Source organism: Pantherophis guttatus, chromosome 1 (genome assembly GCF_059756535.1).
Source record: "Pantherophis guttatus breed Tessera chromosome 1, ASM5975653v1, whole genome shotgun sequence".
NCBI classification, from domain to species: Eukaryota; Metazoa; Chordata; class Lepidosauria; order Squamata; family Colubridae; genus Pantherophis; species Pantherophis guttatus.
In genome coordinates, this window is record NC_142063.1 from 102,994,198 (window position 1) to 103,013,012 (window position 18,815).

The 18,815-nt window shown below is 37.1% G+C and overlaps 1 protein-coding gene across 1 annotated transcript in view; it reads left to right on the forward strand.

The window, feature by feature from the left end:
- The first annotated feature begins 679 nt into the window (after positions 1-679).
- Positions 680-18,815, forward strand: part of LOC117665248 (receptor-type tyrosine-protein phosphatase eta) — a 104,594-nt gene continuing 86,458 nt past the window's right edge. Inside the window, exon 1 of the mRNA XM_060687725.2 lies at positions 680-1,008. Within this exon, the coding sequence (XP_060543708.2) occupies positions 958-1,008 (51 nt within the window). The 5' untranslated portion in view covers positions 680-957. The remainder of the gene's footprint in view (positions 1,009-18,815) is intronic.

Here is an 18,815-nt window from a genome sequence, read left to right on the forward strand (position 1 = left end):
GGAACCACAAAACACTGCACATGACCTGGCAACTTGACATTTTTGAAACGTTCAGGAGATGATACACTGCAACCGTTTCATGCACATTTTTTTTTTTGTTGCAAACTCCTTCCTTTGGGTAGTTTACACACCACACTGAGTCATGGGTCGTTTGGTAACCTACTGAATCAAACAAACATTTAAACCTAAAAGCAGGCAAAATGCACGCTTTTACCACAAGGCGTGAATTCAACGCAAAGAGTTTTGCTTCCCAAGATCCTAGTCGTCCGGTTGCAATCCGGGTATAACAAGCACTCTCCCACTCTCCCAACAAACCGGAAGATCCCCCCCAATCCAGCGGCATTTTGAAATCTCCCCACGCAGAAAATAATCTCCGCGAGGAAGAAGAGGAAGGAGGGGAGGCAAAAAGCTTCAGGAGAGCCGCTTGCACCCTAAACCCCGACCCGGGGGAAGAGAGAGGGAGGGAAAGAACGCGGGCTCGAACAACTTCCTAATCGGCTGCCAGCAGCAAATGCTGGGGGGGAGGCGGGGGAACCAACCCTTTAACTGCCGCCAACGTGGAGCTTAATTTCTGTCCTCTGGAAACGGCAGCGGCGGCGTGGAGGAAGCGATGAATGGTCAGAAAGGGGCGGTGGCTGACTCTTTGCCCTCCCCAGGCGGTTGCCGTGCCGGGGTTTCTGCCTGTTAGTTCGCGTCTCGTCCCTGAGTTGTCCCAGCGGCCGCGGGGCTGTGGGGGGAAGAAAAGGCTGCAGAGAAAGGAGCAAGAGGCGAGGAGAAAGGAGCAAGAGGCGAGCAGCGCGGTTCCTCCGCTTCCCTCCTCCGGGGGCTTTCATTTTTTCATTTTTTTATTTTTTTGGCGGGCGGTTTAGGAGACTTTCTGCCATGACTACATAGAGCTGCGCTGAGTGAGCGCGCGTTCCCGAGCTACTGCTGCCGCTGCCGCTGCTTTTGGGCACCATGAGGGGACTGGCGCAGGTTTTTTTCCTGGTTTTGCTGTACCTCGGCAAGGTAAGGCATTTGGAGGTTGAGGTCCAAAGGAGGGGGTGGTGGTGGTGGTTGGTGTGTGTTTTGTGTGTTGGAAGAAAAGAGGTCAGTCCTCTGCTGGAGAAGTTCTCGGTGGTCTGGCCGTCCCCCGCCTCCCCCTCCCCATCTCCCCGCATTCACCTCTGCCGCGGGTGAGGTAGCCCCTCCCCCCCTTTCGACAAACTTCGTAAACGCCTCCCGCTTTCAACTTGTTTTAACTTCCTCCTTCCTACCTGTTTACTCCCCCCCTTCTCTTTCTCCCCCATCCCCTCCCCGCTGCCATCGTCCTTGTGACACCGGGGTTTTTATATTATTTGGTTTTTTTTCTTTTCCTCCCCAAGCTGGGAAGTGGGAAAAGGTTTCACTTAGTCGCTCGGTTCCGTTCAAGAAAAGGAGAAGCTTCTCGCGCAGGTTTTGCTTGATGGACGTGCTGGAGGGTTTTTTTTTTTTTTTTTGTGGGGGGGTGGTCTTGCACCAGAGGCGTTTGGATAACCCCCCCGTCCGTCTTTGTGCAACATTAGGCGCCCGAAAAGCTCTTCGGGTCAATGGGCTTTTTAGGTTTTGCCATCCCAGAATAAGGGCCAGTCTCCCTCTCTGTCTTAGGAAACGGGCAATGGCAAACCTCTTTTGAAACATTGAAACACCTTGGCAAGAAAACTGTGCAGGGACTGTTCGCCAGAAGTCAAAACCTGCCTGGAAAGTATATACTAACTAGGCGAAGATTTAACTCTGCAGGGACAATTCACGAGTGATTGCGAAAGCCTGCTTGGTGGCAGCGTATAATTATGGAATTTGTTTGCATGCATTCCCATGTCATTCATAAATCAAACTTAGTTAAGCATTTTTAGAGGAGACTATTGGGACTACAGAAATCCGGACAATGCTACACGAGAGCAAAGAGTGAACTGGTTTTGCTCTGTTTATTGGTTGATTTTTGCATTCCAAATATTCTATCTATCCCTAACATTGGAATAAAAGATAAGCGAATGTACAAGGTGTTCAATTTGTGGTGTGTGGCCTGTCTCATCCATGATGCTAAGCCACAGTCACCTCTGTTTTTGGCTACATGTTATGTCACTTGCCACTTGGATTCACAAATCATAGTTTGTAGTAAAAACCCCAGAACTGAAAGCAATGGCTTAAAACTCTGAATATGAGCACTCTAAAGCATTTTCAAAGTTGTAATTTTCAGTGTGACAGAAAGGTGAAATGGTATGTGAGTGCAAAATGACCAGTTAATAATAATAATAATAATAATAATAATAATAATAATAATAATAATAATAATAATAATAATAATAATAATAATAATAATAAAACACTGTAAAGACCAAGCAGGAGTCCCTCTGTGAACAATTTCACATATGGTTCATGGTTTACTGTTTTAATAATGTCCTGTAGTTTATTCAATCTTGGTTAAGCTGTGGTTTAACCTTACATGAACCTAGTCCTAGCCTATGCATTCCTGGGGTTGCGAATGTGTATTTTAAATGTTTATTTTGTGAAGTGATTTCTCAATTTGTCTGAAAAATCATTGTGCCTCTAATCTAATCTGATCTAATCTAATATTTAATCTCAAAGTATACCTAATAATTGATTTGTTTGGTAAACCTAGTCTTTAATGCTGTGGTTTATATACATACATACATACATACATACATACATACAAATATACATACATACATACATAAATACATATATATGTGTGCGTGTGCATGTATGTATATGTGTGTGTGTGTGTGTGTGTATATATATATATATATATATATATATATATATATATATATACATACACACACACACACACACACACACACACACACACACACACACACACAAAATTAAAATCTCGGGCGTTTTCCCGCGTCATGTTAAATAAGTTAGTTAAAATGTTTAAAATTCTGGTTAAAATCCTAGCTTAAAATCTTCCAAAAATCCTTACAGAGCACTCTGCAAGGTCCTTTAAAACCTTAGCTAAAATCCTACCAGTACCTTAAATAAACTAAACAAGAGCCTGAAGATGACAGAGTTGTGAGCCTGTCGAAACGTTGCTAGAAAGAAAAACTTTTAAGGTACTGGTAGGATTTTAGCTAAGGTTTTAAAGGACCTTGCAGAGTGCTCTGTAAGGATTTTTGGAAGATTTTAAGCTAGGATTTTAACCAGAATTTTAAACATTTTAACTAACTTATTTAACATGACGCGGGAAAACACCCGAGATTTTAATTTTTTGCATATACACACCCGCAAAAACTTAAGACATATATAATATATATATACATATATATACACACATATACATATACATATTGTGTATATATATATATTGCTCTTTGTACCCCTTCTCACTTTTAAGAACTATGGAGGTCAACAAAAGAGTTTTTATTTGTATGGGTTATATTTATCAATATTTACCATACCAAAAATTAATATGGACACATTAATGGAATACTTACTAAATGGTCATTATAAATGATATAAATTATCATAAATATTAAACCATTAAATATTAACAAATAACACTTTGTTATAGAAACTGTACAACTATTTTGTAACAAAGAGAAAAGTGACCTTTTAATTTTTGGCAAATATCTTCATTTTGATTTTGTGGATCCTAAGAGGATCTTTGAGAGGGGGCTTGGCATCCTTCGACCACACTTTCAGAAATATTCTTCAATTCATTTCAGCTTTAACGGAGTTGGAAGGATGCAGTTTTGCTACCCTTCCTATACTTGCTGAAATATTTGCTTAGTTTTTTTCATTTGCACTGTGTTCTTTTTTATCTACTTGTGGTTTAGCGTGCTGATCATAAAGCAAAAGGAGCAAATCTTCCTTCCCTTTTTCCCAAATACATATCCATTTTAATATGAGTTTGCAGAGGAAACAATTATTCTAATATGCTATTACAAAATGAACAGATGGTAGATAGCTGAGATAACCAGTAGAATGGAATAACAAATAACAAATGCAATGTAGCATTAATTCATTTAGGAACTTACAGAAGGGGAAAGTCATGTTGGATCTAGATTAATTTATCTAGAGAAAGATAGTGCATCTCTGCTGTAGTTCAATCTCAGTTATGGAAACTATACCGGCTCTCTAAATCCTTGTAGATTCTTTAAGAACTCCAAATTTTATTAAATACTTAGAATTCTAATGCAAAGGAAGAAGGATTATTTAGTAAACACAGAGCTAAAGTGTAATTATATTCACTTTATTTAAATATAAATGTCATCAAATTAAATTGTACACTTTGTCTAGCATTGTAGTGTATTGTAGTGGTTTTTCAAGGACTTGTTTCTAGAGACTAAAGCCATCAAAAACAAAGGCCTGGTTCACATGTTGTACTTAGCTGGGAATTTTACCAAGATTTGCAGAATTATGCTATGCCATAGCTGCTTGAATTTGGTATATAGAATATACTATAATTGTCTAGATTCACACCCAGTGATAAAAATGGTGTGATTTAGGATGAAATTGGTCTTCAGTTTATACAATACATGATCCAGGCCATTGGGAACCCCAGCTTGTGAATACACACATTTTTAAAAGATTGCCTCCTACATGTGATGCATTTGCCAGCAATCTTCCCATAAGAAAGATGTGTAGCCATGCCCAACTAAGGAATACCCTATGAATTAAAAAGGAATTAGTGTTTTTTACAATGAGATGGAGAACTTTTGCCTTTTGATACTGCTGAATTACAGCTCTTAGCATCTGTCCCCACTGGGCATGCTGGCAGGGGTTACTGGAAGTTATCATTCAGCTGCATCTGGAGGACTATATGTTCCCCACCCTGGTTAATGATATGGTTGGTCTTTTTCAGGTTTAGTAATATTGGCAGCAACAAACTTTCAAACTATTGTTACTGCAGTTACTAATTTGTAAGATTTATAAAATACTTTGGTCTGAATGGCTCTTAGGAGTTTGCAATTATCTACTTTTGCTGGAGAACTTTAAAAACATGGTGCTTATTATCAGAACTTTTTCCTCATAACATTGGATATATTCGGCAAGGCATTGACACCTTTTTTGCAAATACATATCTGCCCCATTGCTACTGTTATGATACACCTAACTATAAACTGATCATAGAGGCTATGTTTGCAGTACATACTTGGCTAAAACATACTTGGTTGATTGTGTAATTTACGTTTATAGTAAAATAGAAAACTTGATTTGATTTTAATGATTCTGTTAGCATTTGGGCATACAGCAGGATCTCAAACTCTGAGGTCATTCAGTACTAAGGATCTTCTAAGATTATTTAAGATAATCATATCTGCATACAAATGAACCTGGAAAATTAGGTATCCTTGTTATCACCTTCCCTTTCAGTATAAACCAGTTCTTCCCTTCCATCCCTCTGGAATCCAGGAGAGGATTGAAGGGGAGGAAATCCTCACCCGCCCTGGGTCTGACTAAATACCGAAAGGGAAACAAAAACTTTGTAGCTCAGCCAAGCTGAAGTGGATAAGAGAAGGTCACCAGTCAATTCCAGGATTTAAACAAAAATCAACTTTATTAAAGGTATCAAAAGAACATAGGAGTCCACACATAACAGACAGCCGAAAAACATAAAATACCCCCCCACACACACACAGATATACACGCACTGAAAGCTTTTAACTACAGCTACATAACTTTCAACCTTACTTGACATAAACTCCCATCCAGGATTCTAGCCAACTTTCTCTCAACTCACTTCCAAACTCTTTCCCCATTTCGACAACCTGAAAGACCCCCCCCTTCTTTTCTTCGATTGGCCCTTGTGTTTGGTGACTGTGAGCACATAAGGCTGGCTTGTAATTTAAAGGGCTGACTGTGCCCCCTACGCAACCTAATAGGGGTATAAGTAGTTATGTGTGATCGAAGTATTGTTGAGATCTTTCACTATCAATTATTTCAATATTCCAAAAATATTTGGCACAGGTGCCTTAAATGCCTGCAAATGTAACTGAGAAATGAATAGCTATTTTATTTAATGATCAAATCATTATACATTTGGCATCCTTAGAAGCCAGTGGAAAAATATAATAGGAATGCAAAAAGCATGTATTCTTCTACAGATAAAATTTGCAAATATGAGAAGGCACAGAAGTACAGCACCATTGCATCATCCAAGACTTAAGAACTTTAAACTTTAAGGAACTAACATGGTATTAAATAAAGAGCTAAAAATGCTATTTCTTAATGAGTGGGCTCACACTTTGTATCAAGTCATAATTTAGGATTTGACTTAGCAAGTTGATTGAAAAGAACGGTTAATGTTTTGTAGTCCATGATTTATTGCTTAGCATAAAGCAACATTTTTATGGGTGTGGATTGTACTTTTTATAGTAAAAAAAAGAAACCGGCTGCCGAAGGCCTGAAGGTTACACTAGTGACATCACTGAGGATAAACCAAAATGTTCAGCCGCATTTCAGTGTTGTTACCTGAAGCACTGATGTGTCTCATTGATATAGATTGAAATAGATGCATTCAACTTACCAAAGCATTAACCTTGGGGACTACGGGATGCCTGCCTCTAGCTTAGTATGTTAGTAAATCCAAACAACTGTTTTATTCAGTCAGTCATTGAATGGGACATGAAGCTCATTCTTTCCAGTGCTTATATATAATATTCATAGCAATGCTTTAAGAATACAGTGACCTGATAACTTATGATTTACTGAATAAACTAAATGGTGTCACAGAACTAAGACATAAATGAGGTCTGCAAATCACAATACTTTGCCCAACCTTTGAAATAATTATGATACAATGAGATTTATGAACCCAACTATTCACTTTGCTGCAATTCTGCTACCTTCCTCAGTAAGAAGTCAGTTTAAAACTCCAAATTTTGCCATCTCATAGCCAGTAAACACCTTCACCTTCAAAACAAACTGGAAGACTCTCTGAGATTCTGAAATCCATCACAGAATAATGTGTCAGAGGAAAAGAAAAATGAGGGAGAACAAAGCTTCATGGATACTAGTATGACAAGTAGTAACCCGGCGGTTCAAGGTGGAGTTTGGAGAGTCTCAGTTTGAAAGGGGTTTTGTTCAAACTTCAGCCACAGGTGCTACAAAATAATTTCTGAATTCCTTCCATTAGAGGGTTGGAGGAGGCAATGAGCAGTAATGCTGTATTCAAGTTCTAATAGTTACCACAGAAAAAGAGGAAGAAGTCATTGCCTGGAGAAGTGAGATAGAGAAACTGTCTGTCAATAATTTGTTTTCTTGTCTTGCAAATGAATAGCAAGGGCAGCATGGAGAAGCAGGCATCAATAAATTGCCCGTGTCACTGAAGAGCATTTGCCTTCCTGTAGATTTTGGAGACAGAATTTAAAAATGAAAAGGAGGTAGATTAGCCATCATCCAGAACAGAATCAGTAATTGAGCAATGGTTACTGTTTCTAATTGTCTTTCCTAGATTATTGCCATTCCAAGCAAGCAATTTGTAAATGTTTATAGAATATGCTAAAGACACTGTTGCATTATTACTGTTGCAAATTGATTGAGGTGCCATTGCAAATACAGTTAATCCTCAAATTATGACGGTAATGGAGCCTGCCCATTATAGTTGTAAGTCATAATGTCAAATGGGTTGATCATGTGACCCAATTTTACGATGTTTTTTGTGGCAGTCATATTGTAAGTGCAAATGCTACGGTTGTTAAGCGAACCCATTGTTTGCTATGACCTGTTTTGCTGAAAACACAGAAGTGATGGTTTTCTGCAAAACTTCCATAAAATGTGGTCATGTGACCACAGGACACTTCAAACCACCATAAATAGAGTGATGTTGCTAAGTACCTGAAGTGTAGTCACATGACCGAGGAGGTGATCACTGGAATTTCAGGTCTGACTCCATTTTCAGATAGGTTGTAACTTTGACTGTAAGTTTGACTATAGTGATAGTTAAGTCCTATAGTTAAGAGGAGGAGGAGGGAAAGTAATAGTTTATGACGGTAGATCAGTGTTCTTTATAAAGAAGGTTACATTGCCATGTGGAGGTGGGATAGGTTACTTTCCCAAAGTAATCGGCAGCTTCTTTTAGTTGGTGTATTTATTTATATTAGATATTATATTAAATATTTGTGCTTTACAGATAGTCCTTGACTTACAACAGTTCATTTAGTAATTCTTCGAAATTATAACAGCACTGAAAAAAATTACTTATGTAAATATTTTTCACAATTACAACTGTTGCAGTATTCCCATGGTCATGTGATCAGAATTCAGACCCCCTTGGCAACGGGTTCATATTTGTGGTGGTTGCAGTGTCCTGGGGTCACGTGATCCCCTTTTGCGACCTTCTGTCAAGCAAAGTCAATGGGGAAGCTGGATTCACTTAACAACAATGTTACTAAATTAACAACTGCAGTGATGCATTTAACAACTGTGGCCAAAAAGTTCGTGAAATGGGATAAGGCTCACTTAACAATTGTCTTGCTTAGCAACATAAATTTTGGCCTCAGTTGTGGTTGTACCTATTTATATTAAGTATTGATTTAGGCAGTGCTGTACTCATCTAGATGGACTAGCGTTTGAACTAACTTAGTTCACACAATATGCTACACCAAAACTAAACACATTGTGCCTTAGGGCTGTGGCAGTAAACCTAAGACATGTGTCATATGTGATGTTCCATATTATTTTTGGTGACATGTCAGGCCTGCAGACCCTTTGGAGAAAGCCCTGCCCTCAGATGGCTTCTAGAGCCTCCCAAAAGCATGCAAGAACAGGGCAGGCTTTCCCTCTGTTTTTTGAGACTGCAAGGTTACACAAGAGCATTTTCCAAACTTTCTAGGCCTCGTTTGACCTGGAGCTGCTTTGGATGGACATTTTGAAAAATATTGTTATTAAATACATTAAAATTATTGATTATTCTGTTATAAATTGTTTCTCTCTTGACCTGGGAGCACATCTTCCCCCAGTGACACACCAGCAGAATCAAGATAGGTAGGGGTTCTCCATCACTGGTTTAGTGTAATAATCCCAGCAGGAATTGTTCAGTGTACTGTTACCTATAGGAAAATGTCAATCCACTTAAACCCAGATTATTTTTTTAATGTTACAAAGAATCAGTGCGGACAAGGCAAGCAGTCTTCCTGGGGTATAAAGGTGAAAAAAAAATCCCGCATTATCTGAAGTGAATCTCTCTTTCTACTGGCCAGCACTAAATATAACTTCTTAGTGCAGTAGAAAGAGAAATTAAGCATTGTGATATGATATTCTTTATAATATTTTAATAATATATAGGCAGTTACCTAGTTTAAGAACAAGTTCCATTTCAAATTCAGACTTTTAATTCGAATTTGTAAGTCGGACCTCATCTCTATGAACAGACTTGTTGTTAGTTGCGAAGTCATGTCCAACCCATCGCGACTCCATGGACAATGTTCCTCCAGGCCTTCCTGTCCTCTACCATCCTCTGGAGTCCATTTAAGCTCACACCTACTGCTTCAGTGACGCCATCCAGCCACCTCATTCTCCAGCACCATAGTTCAAAGGCCTCAATTCTTTGGCGCTCAGCCTTTCTTATGGTCCAACTTTCACAGCCATACATTGCAACTGGGAAAACCATAGCCTTGACTATTCGCACTTTTGTTGGCAGGGTGATGCTTTTTAATAAGCTATCTAGATTTGCCATAGCTTTCCTCCCCAATGAACAGACTATTACTAAAAATGGTGGATGGCATTCTCCTTCCTTGAGCCACTGAAAACGATCTGTATATTAAAAATATGCAATTTCAGCAGTTCATTAAAAACACCATACGGCTTCAGCAGTTCATTGGCTGGATTCCATTTTAGAGTAATTGGCAAACCTGGTTGTCCTTGAGTTTGACAATTGTAACCATGGGATCGCTTGTAGATAAATTCCAAGGTGAGTTTTATGCACGTCTGTCAGTATTTATCTCTCAATTATACTTAATGCAAACAGCTAGCTGTTAAGAGAATTTTTTTTATGTTAGAGAAGGGAATAACTGAGTTTTAGATCTGTTGATGTATAGTATGATTTGTAGCTGAAGAATGCTGGCTTTATATCTAGCAAACAAAATGTTGCTGCTTCCAAAAATAGTGCATGCAACATATGGACAGTTTAAGGCAAGAAAAAGTAATCTACATTTTTTTCTTGCAGCTCAGTCAAGATCTGCTAATTGTTGACAATGCTGAAGGAAGAAATAAAGAATTGAGGACTAGTTCCAACTTAAGTATTGTTAATCAATGTCTCTTCACTGCAATATAAGAAATTTGTAACTACAACACTTAGCAAATAAATCATAACAGATTAATATTTTACATTCAGAGTAGCAATAGCTCTTCAGCCTGTGGAATATGATTCATTTTTTTCAAGCAGCTCAGATAATTTTACAACTCAGAGAAGTAAAAACAAAAATGCTTTGAATTCTTGGCTTTTGTGAAGTGCACTTACAGTATGCCAGTTCCTATATCCTGATGCTCCATTTAGGATTTGTATTTAACCACTAGTGAAAAATAATTTTGGGTAAATTGATGCTACTTACCTCTTTCCCCAGAGAGTATAAAACACCCTTCTAATTTCATATTCAACTGCTTCATATCCTCACACATCCATAAGGTGTTTTGTACCTTTTGTTTGTTTGTTTCCAAATTACTTTTGCCAGATTGTCACAGTAGTGTTAGGACTTTCAAATTTCTGCAAGCGTTTTCTTAAAAAATTCTTCCTTGCCATTGTTTAGGAATTTCTTTTGGAACAAATTAAGGAGTTTTAACTAGAGACAACTTGTTTTTAGATTTACACATATTTGTGAATTAACTAGAAACTTACTTACCAAAAGGAGGACCATAATCATTCTCTGAACCCTTGCTTTTCTGTATCTTTTCTGTGCCATACCTATGAAAACTGAGCAGTTGTCTAATTGGCAACAGGTTGTTGGCAGATGACAAAGGATAATGACAAAAATTAATGGCACAGGATCAGCCGGCTTTGGTAAATGAAATATGCGTGCTTGGTGGTGCCTTGCTGTAATGGAGATGAATAGACTACAGAAAAAGATCGCTTTTTCAGTCACTATGGATTAGAATTTTCAATTGGGTGATAAAGCCAAAAACTGCAAATAGAGGCATTGGACATGTTGCAAGATGCATTTAAAGCAGATGTACTATTAAATAGATTATCTGAAGTATCTTGTATTAGAACTATAGAGATGTAGTGATATGGGCCTGAGGTCCCATAGTTACTGTTTTACAGATTCTTACTGCAAAAAATACTATAGTTGCTTAGGCTGCATATTGCAGTAATTAATAAGAAAAAAATTGGGCTAAATAAAGCCTTCTTTTTCTAATTTCATTTTCAGTATTTTATTTTTTAAATTTGCAGTGAAAGCTTCATTTTCCTTCTGTTTTTTCCTCTTTGTATTGGCTAAGCCAGTCTCCTTAAAGAAACAAATTCTTAGCTTCAACATGGGTTCCAGCTGCTCAGAAAATTAGCAGCCAAGTTGCTTTGGGAGATTCTGCCTCTCTTGAATGGTGAAAGATGACTGTTTTCGTCTCCCTCCTCACTTTAAGTGGTGTGAAAGCGTCTGGTTATACTGCATTGCTCACTTTATGCTGGGCAGTGATAAATGAGCAGCAGGAACACGAACAGAGAATTTGGTCAGTAAAAGCTGTTCTAGTTGGCAGGTTGGCACTTCTCACTGCAGCCAATACCACTGTCGGTCTTGTTATTTACATTGGCTGGCCTAATCTGTGCTCTGTCCAAACCCCCTTTGGTTGTACTAGATAGTTTTTGCAATTAGATGAGACTGGGAAAGCGATAGGAACATATACGACTAAATGAGTATCTATCCAACAGATCATATATGTCAGACAATTCAGTGGGTAAATGCTTAATTCCTATTCCATATTGTGACAGCTTACACTCTTAACTATAATTCAGTTTATTTTATTGAATGATTCGTTTTGTATCTGTTATTGATTACTCTTCACATTAAAATCTCTTGGCCTCTGGGTTACCTAACTATAAACGAGAACCGTGTATGTTTTGTTTAGTGCATGCTGAATACTTAATGACACTTTTGGTGACTGGGTATTCATTGTTTAAAAAGACTTTGCTCTTACCTTAATCTTAGTGCGTAAACCAGGCCATTGACCCATTCCAATAAACTGGGATGTTTTAAAAATCATGGTTTTATGTGATACAACTTAGCTTATCTGTTTGGAGAACCATGCAGTTGGAAGCTCAAACCACTATTTAAAGTGTAATTACTGTCATCAAGCCTTTGATTAAATACCTCTGGCATAGAAGCCCATGTTCCAATAGAGGCAACAGTCCATGGACAATCAATGTAAAAAAAAAAAAAAAAATCTCCAAATGCTTGTCTGAAAACCATTTCCCTGAAATTTCCATTTGTTGGTTCCAGTTCTGTTCTCTAGAAAAACTATTTTATTTTTATTTATTTTTATTATTTAATTTAATTTAATTTATTAATTTAGTTTTTAGTTTAGTTTAGTTTAGTTTATTATTTTATTGCCTTCAATTTCTGGCAGAATAGGAATCTTCATATTGACTACCTTGATCCCACCAGGTTAATCTCTGTTTAAGAAGCAAATGTGGTTTTTTTGAGGGACTGTTATCTTTAATTTTAGCACGAGAGCCTCTGGCCCAGGAACAGTAGCATGATTCATTTTATACTCTTGGGCATAACAAGATAATCCTTTGAATTAATAACCAACTTCAATGTAGCTGGAGATTTTTTTTACCAGGTTCTTAATTATCTATGATTTCGTTTTCATTTTGCTTAGTCATGATTCTTAATATGTGATAAGACCTGGGATTCTTATCAGTTAATAAGGCTTCTGCATAGTTCTCATGTGGTTACATGTTTATCATGAAAAGTACAGTAATCTCTGTTCACAATATTATAGTAAGCCATAACACGGTTTACTGATTTTGGCTTAGTGAATCCCACCAATATACTTCATTCAATAAACTTACCATGCTTTGTGAACCTAGATTTTTTATAATGATATTGAGTAGAAAAAAATTATCTCCAACTTATTAAAAACTTTATGGCTTCAGTAGGAAAATGTGCTTTCCCTGCTGTTTCATCATGGATTTCAAATTTAACAATTCAAAGTATATAACCCTTCTGAAAAAAAATAGCTGTGTGAATTATTTCTAATTGCTTCACTATAATTCAGGATGTTTTTTATTTCTTAAATCTGACAGAACATTACCTTAAATTTACTCATGTGTATGATGAAAAGTTGTGTATTACATTTATTTCTCTCTGTGTGTGTGTATAAAATAAAAATTAAATTAAATAAATTTCATGAATGGTATAATAGTCAATGTGATATAGACCAACCATTGGGAATTAGTAGGAATATTTTTATATTCCTACTAATTTTATTATTAGTATCGTTTAGTATTAGTAGTATCGTATTAGTAATGATACTAATATCGTTATCAAAATAAATTACCTTATTTTGGATCTATGGGAGCATAATAAACTTATCTGCATAAACAAAAACCAGGAAGTAATGCAAAGTGGAGTAAATAGAACTAATGATAGGAAGATTTTTAAATTTAGTCTGTTTAGATTTGCATACCAGTGTTTCTGTCAGCGGAATAAGCCATAGATAATTGGTTTAAGCTAAACCACATCACACGAATCAAAACTAAGCCACAGTATGGTTTAATATAATGGGATTATTGCATCATTTTCTTGTGCCCTATTTGTACATGTCAGGAAAGGAAGTAATTGTACAAGTATAGGACCAAGCCCTCTCAATTTTTTTCTGTAGCTAGAGGTTTGAATAGATTAAATTCATAACATTCTTGCATCATTATGTTGAAGCCAGGAAACGTACTAAACAAAATTGAATTCACAGTTACATTAATCTGCTATTAGAATTTAGCTTATTTTATCACCAGTTCCTGATGCAAATATAGTAAGTGAGGAATCTGCTGAATCAAAGCAAAAGTCTGATTTGTTGCTTCTTGCAATGTCTATGATGAAAGGAGACATTGCTTGTGCTCAAGGCTGAGGTAGCGCCCTCCTGAATGCTCATCAGTAACAGTAACAGAGTTGGAAGGGTCCTTGGAGGTCATCTAGTCAAACCCCTTGCTCACGCAGGAGACCTGTACTAGGGATTCGAACTGCTGACCTTTCTGATCAACAAGCTCAGTGTCTTAGCCACTGAGCCATCAAAAGTGCCTCACCTAAAACTCAGAAAAGAGAGGAAGCTTTCTGACTGCTTACCGTAGTTTTGAGAAAAAAAAGATAATACAACAAAAATATTCACAATAGGGAATGTTCAAAATACAGGTGAGTTCTTGTAGTCTATAAAAGTGGGAATTCTGACCCAAGAAGTCAATCTTCACCTCAGCTCTGACTTTATAAAAATCTTAGGAAAGCTTCTACTTCGGCTTCCAACTTCTGCCATATGAAGTCAATGACAACAGTTACAAAACTTTTGTTGGGATTACTAATATCTTTAAATATTCCAAAAATGCTGCAGCTATTTATATGTTGCTACCAAAATAGCTTGTAGTAATTAAAAAATGAAAGCCAGTTTGATGTATTGGTTAAGGTATCGGACTAAAAACCGTGGGACTGTTAGATTTAGTCCTTGGGCACAAAAGCCCGGTGACCTTGGGCCAGTCACTCACTCTCAGCCCTAGGAAGAAGGCAAGGGCAAACCACTTTCAAAATCTTGCCAAGAAAAATTAAGAGAGTAGTCCAGGGAGTCAACAATGACTCAAAAGCATACACAAACTCAATAATAGTCACACACTGTGAAATCTTAAGGGAACACAGTACATACCATCTCTCTCTCTTTTTCTCTCTCTCTCTGTTTCAAATATAAATCTAAGGAAGAAAAGTATTGTCATAAGTGTCTGGAAGAATCTTAAATAATCATTTGCATATTAAAGCCACATATGTATTTTCATAGTCACCTTCAGTCTGCCAATTATTATAGCTTCTGAAACAGTCCTGAGTTGTAATTTTTCCCCACTTAATAAGATCTATGATAGTTTAACTCCGAGGTCTTCAAACTTGGTAGCTTTAAGACTTGTGGACTTCAACTCCCAGAATTCATGGCTGGCTGGAGAATTCTGGGAGTTGAAGTCCACAAGTCTTAAAGCTGCCAAGTTTGAAGACCTCTGGTTTAACTGGTTGGTGTTTACCTTCATTATTCAATTAATTCACATTCTTTACACATATCTAGGGAACAGTTTCCTGTTTAAAGTGAAATAGGGCGTCTTTGGGTCACTGCTGATAAGCTGCTATCGTCTTGGATATTTCAGTAGTGGGAAGAATGTTCTGGCCTTTTTCAGTTCTTACCAAGTCCTGCTTTATTGATGGCAAAAAGAATTTCCTTAACATTTGAATAGCTCCATGTTCACTAAAGAAACTGCTGCATATGTTTGCTCTGTAAGCGAGTGCCAGGAGATCTCTCCTTTCTCATTCTTTCTCCTAATCTCCCTCTGGGTGATTCCTTGAATTCTTAATGCTATACAACCTAACAAAAGACTTTGGAGTAAGCGTGTTGAATATAACTCTGGTCCTCAGGTTTTTCACAGACTAAAGTTCAAAGGATTTTTTTGGTAGCTGATAATTGTGGAGAAAATATGGCGGGAAAAGGTATATGCTTGCTGTTTCCTCAAGTGATTTTTTTAAAATTCTTGTTGTTTTACTAAACAAAAAGAGCCCCAAAAGAATATGTTATATTATAAAAGAGGGGTGGGAGGGAAGAAAGCTAAAAAAAGAAACAATACAGGGCATATAATCACAATTATAGATGTATATATGAAGTTGTACAGTAAACATTTCAGTGAGTAGAAGACATAATTTGTTACAATCATCCATATCTAATACATTTTGATAAATTATTGATTTGTAAATTGCTGGTGACATCAGTTCTGCAGACACTGAATAAATTGGAGTTTTGTATTTATATTTCAAATGCTATTGAATTTCTATTCTGTCTTGTTCTTTTTTTTCTTCTTATCTCACATTGTACCCCACTTGCTCTAGAGCTCACAATAGGATCCGTGAGGGCTTCCCCTAATTGATTTGATCTGTACAATAATAACCTTGTGAATTAAGTTGAACTGGAAGAAAGTAACTAAACTACTGTTTCCCAGTCCAGTATCTGATCGAACGGCACTATTGACTGAGGACTTCACCTTGACTCTTCCTATTTCTATTCTTACACCGTAATCATTCCATTAGCTTATGTACTGTAGCAGAATTGTAACTGATGTGGAAAAAATGGAAGAAATATTGTGAACAGAGGTTTACAACTTGTAGTTCATAGGTGAAGTGTTACTCAAGATCTTTATGATGATTCAGATAGTCATAATAGGAATTAATACATATTAAATTTTAGATAAAATGACACTGGGCGAAAATCTTGACAAATTAAAAAACTGGGCCAAACCAACAATATATAGAGATATTAGATGATGATAAAACATCAGCTAGCAACATGATGTGGCTGCTAAAAGAAACAGTGGTAGCCTTAAGACGCAATATTAAATGAACAATGTCTAGATCACAGGAACTGATAAGTGTACAGGTAGTCCTCAATTTATGACCAACATTGAGCCCAAAATTTCTGTTGTTAAGTAAGACATTTGTTACTTTTTTTAGTTTTGCCCCATTTTACGACCTTTCTTGCCACAGGTATTAAGTAAATCACTGCAGTGGATAAGTTAGTAACCTGGTTATTACATGAATCTGGCTTCCCCATTGATTTTGCTTGTCAGAAGGTCGCAAAAGGTGATCCTGGGACACAGCAATGGTCATAAATATGAATCAGTTGCCAAGTGTCTGAATTTTGATCATATGATAATGGGGATGCTGCAAAAATCGTAACTGTGAAAAATGGTCATAAGTAACATTTTTCAGTGCTATAACATTGAAGGGTTACTAAATGAAATGTTGTATGTCAAGGACTACCTGTATTCTATTATGTTTGAGTCTACAGGTAGTCCTCAATTTAAAACCATTCATTTAGTGACTGTTTTTCAATGGTATTGAAAAAAGTGATTTTTGATTGGTCCTGACACAACTGCCATAGCACTTCCATGGTCAGGTGACCAAAATTCAGGCCCTTGGCAACAGGTTCAGATTTATGATGGTTACAGCACCGTGGAATCATCTGATCATCATTTGCAACTTCCCAGGCAGCTTCTGACAAGCAAAGCCAGTGGGGGAAGCTGGATTCATTTAACAACTGCATGATTCACTTAAGAACTAAAGCAAAAATGTCCATAAAATTGAATGTGGCTCACTTAACAACCGCCTTGCTTAGCTGTGGAAATTATGGTCCCAGTTGCATTAACTTGAGAATTACCTGTAAACATAATGCCTCCTGGTGACCACATGAACCAAATCCATGGAATTTCTGGCAGTATTTTCAGAACTGGTTTGCCATTGCCTCCTTCCTAGGGCTGAGAGTGAGTGACTGGCCCAAAGTCACCTGTCTGGGTTTGTGCCTAAGGCAGGACTAGAATTCATGGTCAACTGGTTTCTAACCAGCTGGTGCCTTTAATCACTTCATCAAATTAATTCTGACTTCTGGAATGCTGCATTGATATAGAGTGCCTCAAAGACAGCAGCAACCGAAATATATTTAGGCAGATAATGATAAGGTTGGTGAAGCTTCTGGATATCAGATCTTGTAACAAAATTTCCTGGGCTCAAAATGATTTCACAGAGTCATTTATAATTTCCTTGGCAGTAATATAAAAGTGTTCAGAGCACCTATATGACAGAGAGATGATAGATTAGATAGATAGATAGATGATAGATAGATAGATAGATAGATAGATAGATAGATAGATAGATAGATAGATAGATAGATAGATAGATGGATGATGGATGGTTTGCTATTGTTGCCTCAATTTATCAGGCTTGTTTAAAGCCATGGTATGGCTCTTATGATCTCCTATAAAAATATTGAGCAGACCAAACTCTGCTTGTTTTTTTCATTTGGCAAGATTCATTTGTTCCAATGTAATATGCTGCTTAGTAGATTTCAAAAAGTAGAGACTCCATCAGCAACTAGGCTGTTGGTAGCGCAATATTGGAAGAAGGACTCTTTGCCTACTATTGAAGAGTGGATATTGAAAGTAACGAACCTAGCAGAAATGGCGAAAATCTCAGCGTACTTGAAGGACTATACACAAGAAAGATACGTATTGGAATGGAGAAGATGGATTGATTATATTCAAAATAAGTATCAGACAAGAAAATATCAAATAGTTTATGAATGAACGTTAAGTATTAGAAGTATTATGTTATCTATAGTGGAGTTAAGGTTTCAGGGGGGGAGTTAGTAGTCTGAGGATAAATTAATCTAGTTTATGATTGTTAAATGAAATACCTTGTATTTTGCTCTGGGAAGTCTGGGGGGGAGGGTGGGATGAGGGGAGGGAAAGGGTGGGGGGAGCATGGGGGGGAAGAAAATTCTTGGTTTTTTTTGTAAAACTTTTCAATAAAAAAAAAAAGTAGAGACTCCCTGCCTCTCTGTATTTGTAACCATTTTCTGTTTTTGTTCAGAACTTCTGATTCTATTGAGTCAGTTTGATATAATCTATAGAATGACTTGTATAGTATTGTTTTGCCTTGCACACAAAAGCAGAATTATTCAGTAAAACAAAAGCACGCTGGGATATTTACTTTGATTTCCAAATTAGTTGGAAATAACTTAAGCAAACATGAATTTATGATATCAAACAGCAGAGCTTCTAGAGGTGAATCAATGTTGTTTGTCTTGTTAGCAAGAGGATGCTGGTTTCTTTGCTT